The 13,433-nt window shown below is 41.6% G+C and overlaps 1 protein-coding gene across 3 annotated transcripts in view; it reads left to right on the top strand.

Annotated features, from left to right (window-relative positions):
* The window catches only part of LOC138735676 (FYN-binding protein 1-like), a 181,813-nt gene extending 172,816 nt beyond the window's left edge, over nucleotides 1–8,997 (top strand). For all 3 annotated transcript variants that reach the window (XM_069883876.1, XM_069883866.1, XM_069883884.1), the window contains one exon: nucleotides 6,678–8,997. In XM_069883876.1, coding sequence (XP_069739977.1) covers nucleotides 6,678–6,700 — 23 coding nt within the window. In that variant the 3' untranslated portion in view covers nucleotides 6,701–8,997. The remainder of the gene's footprint in view (nucleotides 1–6,677) is intronic.
* Nucleotides 8,998–13,433: the final 4,436 nt, after the last annotated feature.

The following is a 13,433-nucleotide window of genomic DNA, read 5'->3' as shown; positions in this document are numbered from 1 at the left end:
AAGATGTACTCCACTCTAACCCCAGGCCCCCCCAATCAATTCTCACCTTTCCTCCCATCCAATGAACACCTTATGTCTGTTGGCCTCTTCTACTCCCCCTGCCCTTTTTTCTCCCCCAGCCTTTTAATTCAGACACTTGCTTGCTTTTTACTCAAACCTTGAAGAAGGGCTCAGGCCTGACATGTTGGTGAATATCTTTACCTCCCCTGGATGCTGCGACGCTAGCTGAGTTCCTCCAGCGTTTCTGCGTTTTCACTGCAGACACAGCCTCTGCAGACTTTCGTGTTTCATTCTAGGCAGGAGCCTGAAAACGTGCACCCAGCAGTACAGCAACAGCCTTTTTCCCCTCTCCCATCAGGTTTCTGAACGGACAATGAACCACAGACACGACCTCACTTTCTCTTCTCCTGCACTGATTTTTAAAAAATAAATTTGTAGCAAGATTTGCACCTGTGACGCTGTTACAAAACAACAAAATTTGTGATGTTCATGAGAATAAATTCTGTTTCTTTTTCTTCCACCTCTTCTTCTCCCATTCTAAAAGTTCTGCAATCTGTCCACAATCTAGTACCGGTTTCTGTGCAATCATGTTAGCCATGGAAGAGAAACAGGATACAAGTGATAGCTGCCATTTTCCTTAATCTTTCTTATTCTACTTGGGACGCAGCACAGGGAGGCAGGTAGCGTATTACAAGGGACAGAAATGGTTACTGAGGAAATCGACTTGAAAGATCATTAAACAGTCTAGAAAGGTGAGCAATGAAAGTAGTTTGTCTGTTCTCTGTTGGACGGGGACTACCACAAATCACAAAGGGATTACGATAAGAAGGGAAAAATGATTCATACAGTTGAAATATCAAGTGAATGTAAAAAATACTATGGAATTCAAACTGAGGAACTCGTTTCCTCCCTCACTTTAATTTTCTGTTAAAATCTATCATCTAACTCCACTCCAATCTGTTTAGAGTGTTATATCACTCCACTCCAATCCGTTTTTCCTACATTTGCCGGTAAAAGTTAAGACAGGGAACTCAGAAATCCTTCACATTTCTGACCAGCAGCCACGGTACCCTTGGGAGTTTCCCCCGACTTTTGATGGCTGAACCTGTATCCCAGCATCCCCAGTTCTCATTAGTAGAATGAGGTTGTGCTCAATGTGGTTTTTTTTTTAACCAAAAATAGACTTTATTTACAAAAGGAAAACTGTTTAAAGCCTCTACCTATCCATATGTTTCCATACTGTACATTAAAATTTTAAATTTAGGCATACACCACGGTAACAGGCCACTTCAGCCCACAGGTCCATGCGGCCCAATTTACACCCTATTAGCCTATACCCCAGGTATGTTTTGAACAGTGGGAGAAAATCGGAGCCCCTGGAGACACGGGAAGAACGTACAAACTCCTTAGACAGCGCGGGATTCAAACCCCGGTCCTGTCCCCATCGCTGGCACTGTAAAGGCGTTGCACTAACCGCTACACTAATCGGTAATTATATTATCATTTCAATTTACCCCATTCCCACTACTGTGGCATCTTATCATTACTCCCTCCTTGGTTGCTTGTCCTTCTCTAACAGGGCATTGGGGGCTGAGACCGAGGGGATACCCCTCAAACAACAGAGGGGGGAGTAACGACAGTGGTGGCAATAGTGTAAATGTAACAACGTACAGTGATGGAAATGCATGGATATGAAATCATTTACTTTTGTAAATAATTTATTGTGAATAAAGTCTATATTTAGTTTAAAAAAACTGAGCACAAGTAGAAATAAAATGCTGGAGAAACTTGGCAGGTCAGTGTACATTATGTAGCAAAAATAAAGATATATAACTAATGTTTCAGGGTTGAGCCCTTCATCGAGATATGGAAAAATGTCCGCAGACGCCTGGGAGGGGAGGGGAGGAGTAGTGGAAGGAGCATGGTCCCACAGGCAGGAGGTAATAGATGGATAAGGGAAGGAGGGCACACCAGCGAGCAGGGGGAGGAGGGTTGGCTCTGTGATTAGAGAGGGACTGGGGTGGAGAGTTGGAGGAAAGAAGACAGGAAAAGGGCAGGGAGGAAGAAGGGAGAGTAGACGAGCAGAAACTGGAGGTCAATGTTAATGCCACCCGGCTGGAGAGTGCCCAGACGGCAAATCATGGGTGGCCTTGGTGGGGTAGAATATGAGGACATAGACAGACATACCACCCCACCAAGACCATCAGGAAATTGGAGGAACAAAGCTTGATTTTCTGTCTGGCCACTCTCCAATCGAATGGCATTGACTTCTCCGGTTTCTACTAACCTATTTCCCATTCTCACTCCCTTCCCTTTCCTTTTCCCTTTGTCTTCTTTCCTCCACATTGCTCCTCCTCTGCTCCCTCCCTTCTCCACCTAGTACCTCCTGGCTTTGGGACTGTGCTCCTCCCCTACCATTTTGTTTGGGCACCTCTTGACATTTTGTCCACACCTTGATGAAGGGCTCAAGCCTGAAGCGTTGGTGATGTATTTTTATCTTTGTTATATAAAGGACACTGTTTGACCTGCTGAGTTTCTCCAGTGTTGTGTTTTTACTTCAACCCTAGTGTCTGCAGACTTTCGTATTTTACAAGGGCACAACCTCAATCCAGCATTTTTATTTTTGAAAATTTTATTTAAAAGTTTTCCAAGTACAAAATACAACAATCGAATATAACAATCAGTCTATTTTACATGATGATATAAACCTCAATTCCCTCCCCCCACTAAACTAATGCCAAAAGGAGAAAAGAATAAGAGAAAGAGAAAAGAGAAATGAAATAGTAAGAAAACATAAGAAAAGTAAGAAACTAGAATAGAAACCTGGTTACCACAAACCAATGGAATTGACCATTTATAACATAATATTTCAAGGACGTGAAAAAAGTTTGAGGCTCAAGGAAAAGGTCTAAATATTAATTCCCTCAATTCTTAAGTACGGTGGCCAAATTTTCAAAAATACATCATATTTATTTCTCAAATTATAAGTAATCTTCTCCAAAGGAACACAGCTATGCATTTCTGTATTCCAGCATTCTATGCCTAAATTGGTATCTGATTTCCATGTCACTGCTATACATTTTCTTGCTACAGCTAAAGCAATCTTTAAAAATTGTTTTTTTATGGGTAGATAGTTTCAGCTTCAGTCTTATCCCCTCAATATTACCTAATAAAAATAACATTGGAGTTTGTGGAAATTTAATTCCCATAACCTGTTCTAAATAAAACAACCTCATTCCACCATTGAGGACAGGAGATAATTTACAGCACAGAAACAGGCCAGTTTTGGCCCTACTAGTGGGTGCTGAACATCTTCTCCTACCTAGTCCCACTGACCTGCATTTGGCCTATAACCCTCCACACCTCTCCTGTCCACAGATCTATCCAACTTAAGCTTGAATATTAACATTGATCTTGCTTCTACCATCACTGCCAGAAGTTCATTCCATACCCCCACCACCCTCTGCTTGAAGAAATTTCCCTTTATGTTTCCCTTAAACTTTTCCCCTTGTACTCTCAATCCACGCCCTCTTGTTTGAATCTCCCCCACTCTCAATGGAAAAAGCCTGTCCACATTGACTCTATCTGTCCCCCTTATAATTTTGAATACCTCTATCAAATCACCCCTCAACCTTCTACGCTCCAGAGAATAAAGTCCCAGCCTGCTCAACCGTTCCCCATAACTCAAACCCTGAAAACCCAGCAACATTCTCATAAACCTCCTCTGCCCTCTCTCTATACTGTTTATATCTTTCCTGTAATTTGGCAACCAAAACTGCACACAATATTCCAAATTTGGCCTCACCAATGCCTCATACAATTTCAACATAACATCTCAACTTTTGTGTTCTCTACTCTGATTTATGAAGCCAACATACTAAATGCCTTCTTCAACACCCTGTCCACATGTGATTCAACTTTCAGGGAATTATGTACCATGACTCCTAAATCCCTTTGTTCCACTGCTCTCCTCAGTTGTCGACCATTTAACATGTCTGCCCTTTGCTGGTTAGCCTGACCAAAATGTAGCATCTCACATTTATCAGTATTAAACTCCATCTGCCACCTTTCAGCCCACTCTTCTAACTCTCCTATATCACCCTGTAAGCTTTGATAATCTTCCTCACTGTCCACAACACCACCAACCTTTGTATCATCTGTAAATTTACTAATCCAATTTGCCACCCTATCATCTAGATCGTTAATATATATGACAAACAGCAGTGGACCCAGTCACAGATCCTTGAGGCACCCCACTCGACACCAGCCTCCAATTCGACAAACAATTTCCCATCACTGCTCTCTGGCATCTCCCATCCAACCATTGCTGAATCCATTTTACTTCTTTATCATTAATACCCAATACTTCCACCTTCCTTACTAACCTCTAATGGGGAACCTTATCAAAAGCCTTACTAAAGTCCAAATAGACAACATTCATCACCTTCCCCTCATCAACCGTTTTAGTAACCTCCTCGAAAAGCTTTATAAAATTTGTTAGACATTCTACCACATTCAAAACCATGCTGACTACTCCGAATCAATCCCTGTCTTTCCAAATAGTTGCATATACCATCTCTAAGAACGCTTTCCATTAATTTACCCACCACCAATGTCAGACTGGCCTATAATTACAGGTCTACTTTTGGATCCTTTTTTGAACAATGGAACAACATGAGGCACCCTCCAGTCCTCTGGCACTTCCCCTGTGGCCAGTGACATTTTAAATATTTCTGTCAAAGCCCCCACTATTTGTTCACTAACCTCCCTCAGGGTCCGAGGGAATAATTTGTCAGGACCTGGAGATTTATCCACTTTGATCTTTTTAAATATAACCAACACTACCTCCTCATTAATTCTTATATTATCCATGAGCTCCCGACCATATTTCTTCACTTCATCTGGCTCAATATTCTTTTCGTTAGTGAATTAACTGTGAAACGTGCCCCTCCTGCAACCAAGTTTCACTGATGGCCACAATATTGTATTTCCACGTGGCCGTCCATGCCTTAAGTTCATCCTCCTTATTTACTATGCTCCTTGCATTAAAATACATGTCCTAGAGAGACTGTCCTCCACATGTACTCCTTTTGTGACCAATTACCTTTACCGTCCTCACTCCTTCATTTATATTTTCGCCTGTTCCCTCCATTCCTTCCAATCTAGGTGTTCTTCCTCCCTCTCATTCTGATTCCACCCCACCCCCGGCCAAACTAGAGGCTGCAATACAGGCTCAGCCGTCAAAACACACCAATGAAGAATGGAAATTATATTGTAACATTTAAGGTCCAATTCTTAAATTCCAATTAAAGCTCTACACTATGAATGGAGCCATGTAATAGTCTGACCCTATTGGTTCATTACAAAGTGTGTGCATGTTTTATAAAAACAAACACATTAAAAAAGTTACAACAAAAACAAAAATTTTAAAATTATACAGTGTGTTATTTGCATATGAATGCTTATTGCAATCTAATAGAATTCCTCCATCAATTGTTTCAACAGAATCACTAACCCTGCAATAAATGCATTTCCTATGAAAGCCTCATGCATTCTCGCAGTTGCATTAGTCAATATCTCTTCGAGGACAAAAAACAGCTGCAAGTTTCCTTAATCTTCTTTTATTACACTTGGGATGCAGCAAGGGAATGCATTTTTTAAAATGTACTTGAGATTATTTTTGGACAAGAGCTTACTTAAATTAAAAAAACCCAAAAACCATATTTAGCACTACTCTAATGTAAACAGCAAAGATGTGAGGCTGTATCAGTCCAAATTGAAGTAGAGTTAACATTTCAGGTTGATGGCCTTGCAGTAGAAACTTAGAAAATAGGTGCAGGAGGAGGCCATTTGGCCCTTCAAGCCTACACCACCATTCATTCATGGCTGATCATCTACTCAGTACCCAGTACCTGCCTTCTCCCCATAGCCCCTGATCCCCTTAGCCATGAGGGCCAAATCCAACTTAAATATGGATAAGGAACTGGCTTCAACTGGCTTTCCAGTGGTAAAGAATTCCACAGACTCGCCACTCTCTGAGAGAATTTTTTTTTGTTCATCTCAGTCCTAAAAGACTTCCCCCTTATCCTTAAACTGTGTCCCCTGGTTCTGGTTTTCCCCGACGTCGGGAACAACCATCATGCATCCAGCCTGTCCAATCCCTTAGAAATAGGAACCACCAGAGATTCAAGAGTTAAGATGCAAAGGGAGGAGGAAGGGATGGAGGGAATAAAAATGAAGGACTGGGAGATGGTGGAATGTAAGAGATGTTAAATATCAAAAGACGTGAGAATGCCAAAAGTGGTAACAGTGAATAAAAGATGAGCCTGGAATTATGGGAGGAACCAGAGACAGAATCAGAATTTATCATCTTGAACACACATCACAAAACACGTTGTTTTGCAGCAGTATTAAAGGTGCAAACATTGCACCACCTCTTGTAGATGTCCTTAATGGAGTGAAGGCTGAGCTCATGACTCTTCCTGTTCTGTGCATTGGCTCCTCCATACCTGATGCAATCAGTCAAAATGCTCTCCAAGGAACACCTGTTGATATTTGCTAGAATCTTTGATGGATTGTTTGAAATAAAATGATGGAAATGCTGATTATATGAAATTGTTGTCCCATCCATTGGTGATTTTCTCATCCCACTGTGTTCTTTGATGTTGTCATTTTAGAATGTATCTACGACAATGAGTGAGCCAGTCTCAAAGGAATTGGAAAGAGCGACCACAGTCCAGTTCACCCACTTCTCCTTCCTTTTGCACGGTTTGACAATACAAAGCACTCACTTTATGAAGAAACTATACATCTGAAAATGATTCAGCAGTCACCATTTCACACCTGTTCCTCTCCCTACTACACAGTAAAGGATCGATAAAACAAGATAAGACCAAGTCACCTTCTTCTTCATCGTCGATATTTGAAGAGATTTTCTTCCTCAACCATTGTGAATTATGGATCGCGCTTGAGAATAAGAATTATTTATAGCTGAAAATTTGAACTAATCTAATCATATTGATAACTTTGAACAGGCTTTATTTTGCTGCTTGTTTTCCCAAGAACAATTTTTGGAACACATAATCTACCAGTACTACCCTTCTTCATTTGCAGTGAGTAAAATAGACAAACATACTCATTAACGCACATCCTACTTTTGTAGGCATCATGAAGCATCTCTAATCTTCTGTTCTTAATGAAGTCCATTTATAACTATACCCTTGCTTCTTTTGTATATCATTACCTGGTTACGGGCAGTGATTACCCTGGTTAAAGGAAGTATGTCTAATTATAAGGAACTTTAATTCTTTGAATTACTCTACACAGCACGGTTAGCGGAGTGGTTAGTGCAACGCTGTTACAGTGCCAGCAATCGTGGCTTGTGTTCAAATCCGCAGTGTCTGTAGGGAGTTTGCATGTTCTCCCAGTGCCTGCGTGGGCTTTTCCCAGGGGCTCCAGTTTCCTTCCAACCAAAATGTACCAGGGGTTGTAGATCAACTGGGTGTAACCAGGTGGTATGGGCTCGTGCCCCAAAAGGGCCTGTTACCGTGCTGTATGTCTAAATTTTAAATTTAAAACGTACACCCAATTGCAGTGCCAGCAGGGACATACAAGTATTTTTAAAAGGAGATTAACTGCCTGTCCACAAGCTCGGAGGAGGTATTGGTACCAAGTACTGCTTCAGGGAAGCAGCAGTTACCAGCTTCTGAACATGGACATTAATGAACATGGTTGGACATTAAATATTGTTTTGTCAACAAATTCTCTGACCTAGTTAGAAAAAAAATGAATGCAGCTCAATGCTAGGATGAAAGAAAGAACCATAGGAAACAGGAGACCTTTTCTGATTTTGTGTGGGACTGATAATTCTACACAAGTTTTCAGTTTTGCGTATTAAAAGAATAGGATCCTGAAATAATTGAATCCAAATTTTCTGGAACAACCCTACACTATGGTCCAATAAGTGGTGGGTATTGAGTTGCTCAGGTGCAATATGTTAAGCCGGTCCTGCTCTTCCCCAAACTAGATCAGAGCATTCCATATAACCATATAACAATGACAGTACGGAAACAGGCTCTATCGGCCTTCTAGTCCGCACTGATTTAAGTGAACTCCACTAGTCCCACCTACCTGCTCCCTGCCCATAATCCTCCAACCCTCTCACATTCTTGGAATATATCTATCCTGCACATTCTTTATTTCTTGTAGAAATATCCTCCAATTCTGCTCTGCCCTCCTTCAATCTCACTGACCTTTCCAGTCAACTTGGGTCAGTTCCTCTCTCATCCCACTGTAATTCCCTTTGTTCCACTGAAATATTAACACAACTGATATCAGCTTCTCCTTTTCAGATTTGAAACTGAACTCTATTATATTATGATCACTACTCCCCTCAGGGCTCCATTACCTTTAGTTCCCTAATCACCTCAGGTTAATTACATGTCACCCAATCCAAAACCACCGCGGTTCCCTGCTGGGATTATCCAAGCTGTTCCAAAAAGCTATCCTGAGATCCAGAACAGAGGCTTTTTCTGCTTATGTATAAATAATTGACATTTTTTCAGTCATTTTACTTGCCATGGTGTGGGGATCGGCAGATGTGTGAGCCAAAGTTTTCAAAAGACAGAGTACGAGCCTCAGAAGGGAAGCCAAGGTGGTATTCTGAATTTAGGAGCTGAATGTTGCAATAATATGATCTTATACAGTCCATTTTTTAAGATAGATGTGTGGATTTTTTTCCAGATATAATACTTAAGGATAGCTTTGATATATGACCTTATCTGTAATGTTTTTCCAATTTTAGGTTAGGGATTTTTGCTTTGATTGAAAAACTCAGTGTATATATGTAAGCATGAAATGTGTAAATAGGCGTTTAATTATTCAGAAGTTAGGCCGGGATTTAACATGTTTTTATTTGCTTGGCAACTGTAAAGTAGAAGTTATCTTATTTGTCCTGACCTATCAAAGACCTTGCAGCTATTAAAGAACCTTTTGTAATTTGTCGTGAATTTCCTCCAATTTTCCTTTGAGTTTGTATGACTTTTAACAGAGAACAGGCAAACAACCTATTTCTGGGCTTCTGCCAACATCACAGGAAATAGCCTTTGGTCTAAGATATGTTTGATGGGCCAAATCAATACTTATCTTCCCATCTTCATGGGGATATTTGGCACTGTATCTTTTTCCTTCTCTTGATGAGGGAATTGAAGTCAGACAGTCATTGTGTGAGGTCTTTCGGCTAATTCAAAAGTATGCAGTGAAGGAGATTCGCAGTTCGAACCTCCCATCTTCTTAACCCAATGATGAAAGTGAAACCCTGAGAGCGGAACCATCCTGGACAATCTTATGCACTACTTCTTGCATGCCGATTAGAACCACAAGAAGCCGTCGCTCTGTTCTGCACATGTTCTACACCTGGACTCAAGCCATTTAAATTGTTGTCCCACATTTGTGTGGGGAGAAGAATGCGCACAAATGTTCTTGTGATGGTGAAGGTTGCGGCCAGTTTTAAAATTCATGGAAATTATAGTGTGTGCACCAGATATCATCTTAACTAACATTTTAATTTGGTTTTGGTTTAATCCCTGTCTACAGTAAGTGGGTATTTTTTCTTTTCCTCTCACCTCCCCAGGTGAAGGAAGGGTGCATTTAAAAGACTCCTGGAAAATAGTTGGAAAATATAATTCCAATTTCTATTGACTATTATATCAGATTGAGATTTATTGTCAGAGTACATACATGATATCACATACAACTCTGAGATTCCTTTTCCCGCAGGGACGGCAAAAGTGAGTTCATTCAATGTGTTGTCTGAAGAGACGAAATACTTTGGGATACTATCAATTAAGCAACTCATTTATAGCTTCTTTAAACTGAGTCTTGCTTTCAAATTGTTTCTCACATGGTAAAGACAAAGAAAGAACTTTTTTGTTCTCCTGAGGTTCACCTAAAGAGGAAGTTGCATCATCAGGACCGTTCTGTATCAGAATCAGCTTCAGAAGTTATTGTCAGTCATGAAGTTTGTTTGGTGGCAGGTGCAAAAATTTGCTGTAACTCACATGTAAAATAAAGAAATAAATAAAGAGCTTGGTGCAAAAGAAAAGTAGAGTGTGTGGTTCATTGTCCATTGAGAAATCTCATGGCGGAGGGAAAGAAGCTGTTTTTGTATCATTGGGTGATCACCTTCAGGCTCCGGTACCTCCTTCTTGATGGTAGCAGTGTGAAGAGGGTATGGCCTAGGTGGTGAGGGTCCTTGTGGATAGAGGCATTGTCCATTGAGAAATCTCATGGCGGAGGGAAAGAAGCTGTTTTTGTATCATTGGGTGATCACCTTCAGGCTCCGGTACCTCCTTCTTGATGGTAGCAGTGAGAAGAGGGTATGGCCTAGGTGGTGAGGATCCTTGTGGATAGAGGCATTGTCCATTGAGAAATCTCATGGCGGAGGGAAAGAAGCTGTTTTTGTATCATTGGGTGATCACCTTCAGGCTCCGGTACCTCCTTCTTGATGGTAGCAGTGAGAAGAGGGTATGGCCTAGGTGGTGAGGATCCTTGTGGATAGAGGCATTGTCCATTGAGAAATCTCATGGTGGAGGGAAAGAAGCTGATTTTTTTTTACCGTTCGGTACCTCCTTCTTGATGGTAGCAGTGAGAAGAGGGTATGGCCTAGGTGGTGAGGGTCCTTGTGGATAGAGGCATTGTCCATTGAGAAATCTCATGGTGGAGGGAAAGAAGCTGATTTTTTTTTTACCGTTCGGTACCTCCTTCTTGATGGTAGCAGTGAGAAGAGGGTATGGCCTAGGTGGTGAGGGTCCTTGTGGATAGAGGCATTGTCCATTGAGAAATCTCATGGTGGAGGGAAAGAAACTGATTTTTTTTTACCGTTCGGTACCTCCTTCTTGATGGTAGCAGTGAGAAGAGGGTATGGCCTAGGTGGTGAGGGTCCTTGTGGATAGAGGCATTGTCCATTGAGAAATCTCATGGTGGAGGGAAAGAAGCTGATTTTTTTTTACTGTTCGGTACCTCCTTCTTGATGGTAGCAGTGAGAAGAGGGTATGGCCTAGGTGGTGAGGGTCCTTGTGGATAGAGGCATTGTCCATTGAGAAATCTCATGGTGGAGGGAAAGAAGCTGATTTTTTTTTACTGTTCAGTACCTCCTTCTTGATGGTAGCAGTGAGAAGAGGGTATGGCCTAGGTGGTGAGGGTCCTTGTGGATAGAGGCATTGTCCATTGAGAAATCTCATGGTGGAGGGAAAGAAGCTGATTTTTTTTAACGTTGGGTGATCGCCTTCAGGCTTCTGTACCTCCTTCCTGATGGTAGCAGTGAGAAGAGGGTATGGCCTCGATGATGAGGGTCCTTCTGGATAGAGGCTGCTCTTGTAGGTCCTTAATGGAGTGAAGACTGGTGCCCATGATGGCACAGGTTGAGTTCACAACTTTATGTCCTCTTTCCCTGTCCTGTGCACTGGCACCTCTGTACCAGACAGTGATGTGACCAGTCAGAATGCTCTCCACCGTACACCTGTAGACATTTGCAAGAGACATTGTGTGCACCACTGTTATAAATGATGTGACTTTATTTATGACTCTCATACTCCTATTAGAACTCTTTAGATGATGTCTTCAGGATGCTTTTCTGTGATTGGGTCATTGATAACAAACTGCACTAAGACAAAGTGCCAAGTGCTAAAGACAAAACACGCTGATTTTGAACAATCAAATAAAAACATAGACTAGAAATGGTGGATTTGCCAACATCTGATGTGAAAGAAAGAAGCATTGCATTGACACATCGCAGAGACCAGGATAAACTATTGGAGGAAATAGCTGGCCATATTGTAAATCTGCAGACTCTTCATCAAATACGGTAGATCCACTACCAAACATTTGCTTTTCAGGCATGAAACAACAGTGGTAAAAATAATGACACTGAAATGAGGATATGGAAATCTTGGAATATCAGTAGAAATTCTGGAAGCTTTTCAGCAGTTCAGAAGGATTCAACGTGAAGAGATGTTTGTGGCTGTGAATCCTTCATCAGAACTGGAACAGTGAGAAACAACTGTGTTTAAAGTTGCAGAGACAGTGAGGAGTGGAGAGAACAAAGGGAGTATTGATGTTCGGGAACAGACCAAAGCTGTCAAAGTAAGAATATGGAGACAGAAAATGCAATTGCAAGAGCTGCAATTTACTGAGGTAGAAGATGAACTGTTGCTTGTTAGGGCTTGTGTTTGGCATTTTGGAGAATGAGAATGAGGAGGGATCTCATTGTAACATTTTGAATGTAGATGAAGAAAGGTTGTTTCCCCACGGTGGGACAGTCTAAGACAAGAGGGCACAACTTCAGGATTGAAGGGCATCCACTTAGAAGAGAATTTCTTTAGCCAGACTGTAGAGAACCTCTGGAATTTGCTACCACAGGTGGTTGTAGAGACCAAGTCACTGATGCATTGAATGCAGAGATTGATAGGTGTCTGAATAGGCAGGCACTGCCTTTCATTGATAAGGTGTGGTGTTTCACAAAGTGCAGTAAGCAGTTTTTCCAGTTCCATTTGCACCTGCTGACTAAGGGAAGAAGCCAATCCTTCTACCTTCATTTTGGAGGTCATGGACATAACAAGGTTGGCATGATCCACCAAATGATCAAGGGTAGACATTCAAAAGACACACATCAACTGTTCTTGAACATTCAGAAGATTAAGACACTTGGTATCCATGGATTTGGAATTGGCTGTGTGGGAGAAAACAGAGAGTGGTAATGGGTGGTTGCTTCTTAGACTGGAGGCCTGTGATGAATGGTGTGCCTCAGGGATCTGTGTTGGGACCGCTGTTGTTTGTCTATATCAATGATCTGGATGATAAGGTGGAAAATTGGATCAACAAGTTTGCTCATGGCACAAAAATAGGAGGTGTGGACAGCAAGCAAGATTTTCAAAGCTGGTAGAGGGATCTGGACAAATTGGGAGAATGGGCCGAAAAATGGCAGATGGAAGTTTAATGCAGACAAGTGTGAGGTGATGCATTTTGGAAGGGCAAACCAAGGTAGGACATACACAGTAGGGCACTGAGGAGTGCGGGGGAGCAAAGAGATCTGGGAATACAGATTGACCCCGACTTGCGATGTTCCAAAGTTACAATGATCAGGATCTGTTTTGAATAGAAGGTAAGTTGGGGTCGACCTAAATCAATGTGAATGCTTTTCCTTCTCTGAAGGAAATGCTTCCATCCAATCAATGTACACAGACGGCTTCCCACCACCACCCCTCCTCCCCCAACATCATCATTTTAGGGTTCCTCTTGTAGTTGGTACAGGGAAATGGGTGTAAGAGTCCCTGTTTGTAGTGTGTGTACTCAAGTATGTGAGCGAGTCGAGTATAGGTTCACTATTGTTGGAGTCCAACCTAGGTTCGAGGTAAATGTCTATATTGTTACTTAAG

The sequence above is a fragment of the Narcine bancroftii genome, chromosome 1 (genome assembly GCF_036971445.1).
Source record: "Narcine bancroftii isolate sNarBan1 chromosome 1, sNarBan1.hap1, whole genome shotgun sequence".
Taxonomy (NCBI): domain Eukaryota; kingdom Metazoa; phylum Chordata; class Chondrichthyes; order Torpediniformes; family Narcinidae; genus Narcine; species Narcine bancroftii.
Note: the sequence above shows the minus strand (reverse complement) of the source record. Positions and strands in the feature narration are given on the sequence as shown.